General features: G+C 49.6%; 1 protein-coding gene across 2 annotated transcripts in view; it reads right to left on the bottom strand.

Annotated features, from left to right (window-relative positions):
• Positions 1-2,049, bottom strand: part of LOC131888923 (uncharacterized) — a gene marked incomplete at its 3' end in the record, with an annotated part of 16,176 nt that continues 14,127 nt past the window's right edge. The window contains 2 exon segments of one of the 2 annotated variants that reach the window (XM_059237879.1): positions 1-945; positions 1,062-1,219. In XM_059237879.1, the coding sequence (XP_059093862.1) occupies positions 1-945; positions 1,062-1,217 (1,101 nt within the window). 2 annotated transcript variants of the gene reach the window in all.

Genomic DNA, 2,049 nt, shown 5'->3' with positions numbered 1-2,049 from the left:
GGCCACGGGCTGTCCCGGTTGATTCGTGACCTGATGCTCCTCGAGCACGCCCAAACTCGAAGTGGACGACTTGAACTTGGATCGATGCTTCACGTCACTAGGCTTCTGGACATCGCGATGATGATTCACGGCCAGACGAGGCACGGTGGGCGTGCCCGGGCTACTCGTCGTTCGAGGCGGCGGCAAGGGCGGCGCCTTGTCCTCGTGCGACGAGCAAAAGCCCTCGTCGCCACTGACCCGAGAATGGGCCGGCGATAATTGGTCCACTTGCTCCTCGGAGGTGGTGGCCGTGTCCGTCATGGACAATCGCCGCAAGGACATTAGCGAGTCTGCAGATTCGCCATTGGACTTGAGCGAGTTGCTGCGGTCCACGTCGGTGCCGAAGCCGTCGCTGTCACGCCCACTATCCTGACGCTCTGTGGTGCGAATTCTGCGCGGTTTGGAACCGATACTCGACGCTCGAGCGGGCGGGGCCGGGGGCGGCGGTTTGTGGAGAAGCTTGCGGTTCACACCGGCACGACTGGGCACGGGCGGTTTTTCCGTAGCGGTGCCGCTCGAACGTGAAGGATGCAGGGACGAATTGAAGTTGGTTTTGGCGGGCGGGGAAGACTCTTTGGAAGATATTCCGTGCTCGGGGATCTTGGGAATCCTCGGTTTGATTTCGATTTTGGGTCCTTTCGAGAAACTCGACTTGGGCGAGCAATCCTCGGAACTGGGCGTGTCCATATCCTGATCCTCGACCTGCAATAGTTTCGACTTGGAGATCTTGGATTTGATGTTGTGATGCTTCTTGCACTTGTCCAGCTCCATTTCGAGTCGGCATATCTTGGACTCTTGGTCTTGAATGATCTCCTTCAAGCGCTTCTGTTCCTTGAGCATATTTCCTTGTAGGAACGTGACCTCTTGGGCCAAAAACGAGAGCTCGCTCTCTCTTTGGCTTTGGATCTGGAACAATGAAATCATATGCAATTGTATGAACAGAATAATTCTACATTACGACCGGCACGTACTCGTAGGTGGGGCGGAAATCAGCCACCACCTAGTAGTACTTACTGACTTACCCGTTCGATTTGAGCCTCTTTCTCCTGAAGTTTGGCTGCCAGGGCGGCAAAGAGTTGACGGGATCGCTCCTTTTGTTCTCGGAGAAGAGTCCGCATGGCTTTGTTCTGAGTCCGCGTCTCAAAGAGACGATGATGGAGAGTTTCTCTTTCGTTCATGGCTGCAACCAAAGAATGAGAAGGGAATTTGTTAGACAGATTGTCTCTTCAATTGGTTAACCTAACCGCAAAGCCTTCCTGGGCTGAACCACCCAGATTGACAGAAATGTCGGAAGGAATGCATGCCACAGGGGAAAGGAGCTACCTTACTACCTTACTACAACTACTACTACTACTACTACTGCTACTACTACTACTACTGCTACTACTACTACTACTACTGCTAAGTTCGTATGTATGTATGGATGTACATTATTTTTATGCTTGGGGCATATGTTCCATAAATTCAACGTGGTTTTCTCCTCTTTAATCGATGAAGACTCTATCCATCCAGTGGTGAGCGAGGGGTTCAAACCATCATTTCCTTTTTATTGTGAGAAAGAGAGAAAAAGACACGTTCCAGCAGAGCAATCATTTCAATGATCTCAAAGCAACACTAATTGGTCTTCTCTTCGTTTAAAAAGTGACAAACGGTGTTGACATCATCATCAACAACTACTACTTCATCATCATCATCGACATCATCATCATAAATAGTGAAGCCCCGAGTGCGCCATGTGGTTTCGGTACGACTAAACTGACTAAACATACAAATTGAAAGGGTCATCATTCATTTAGCTTCAAGAAGGCTCCTTTATATAGAGTATTGTACTCGTAACTATACATAAACTGTCACAATCTAGCACATCTCTTTCGTTTAGCTCTCAAAAAAGAGCCTGGTCTGCCCAACCATTCAGTCCCTGGCAGATTTTTCCCACTTTGGCGAGATTTGAATTGAGCGATGAGGAAGGACGACGCTGAATGGGTTGAACGCCATCCCCAGAAGATGTTC

This window comes from Tigriopus californicus, chromosome 10 (assembly GCF_007210705.1).
Source record: "Tigriopus californicus strain San Diego chromosome 10, Tcal_SD_v2.1, whole genome shotgun sequence".
NCBI classification, from domain to species: domain Eukaryota; kingdom Metazoa; phylum Arthropoda; class Copepoda; order Harpacticoida; family Harpacticidae; genus Tigriopus; species Tigriopus californicus.
This window is presented reverse-complemented; position numbering and strand designations above follow the sequence as displayed.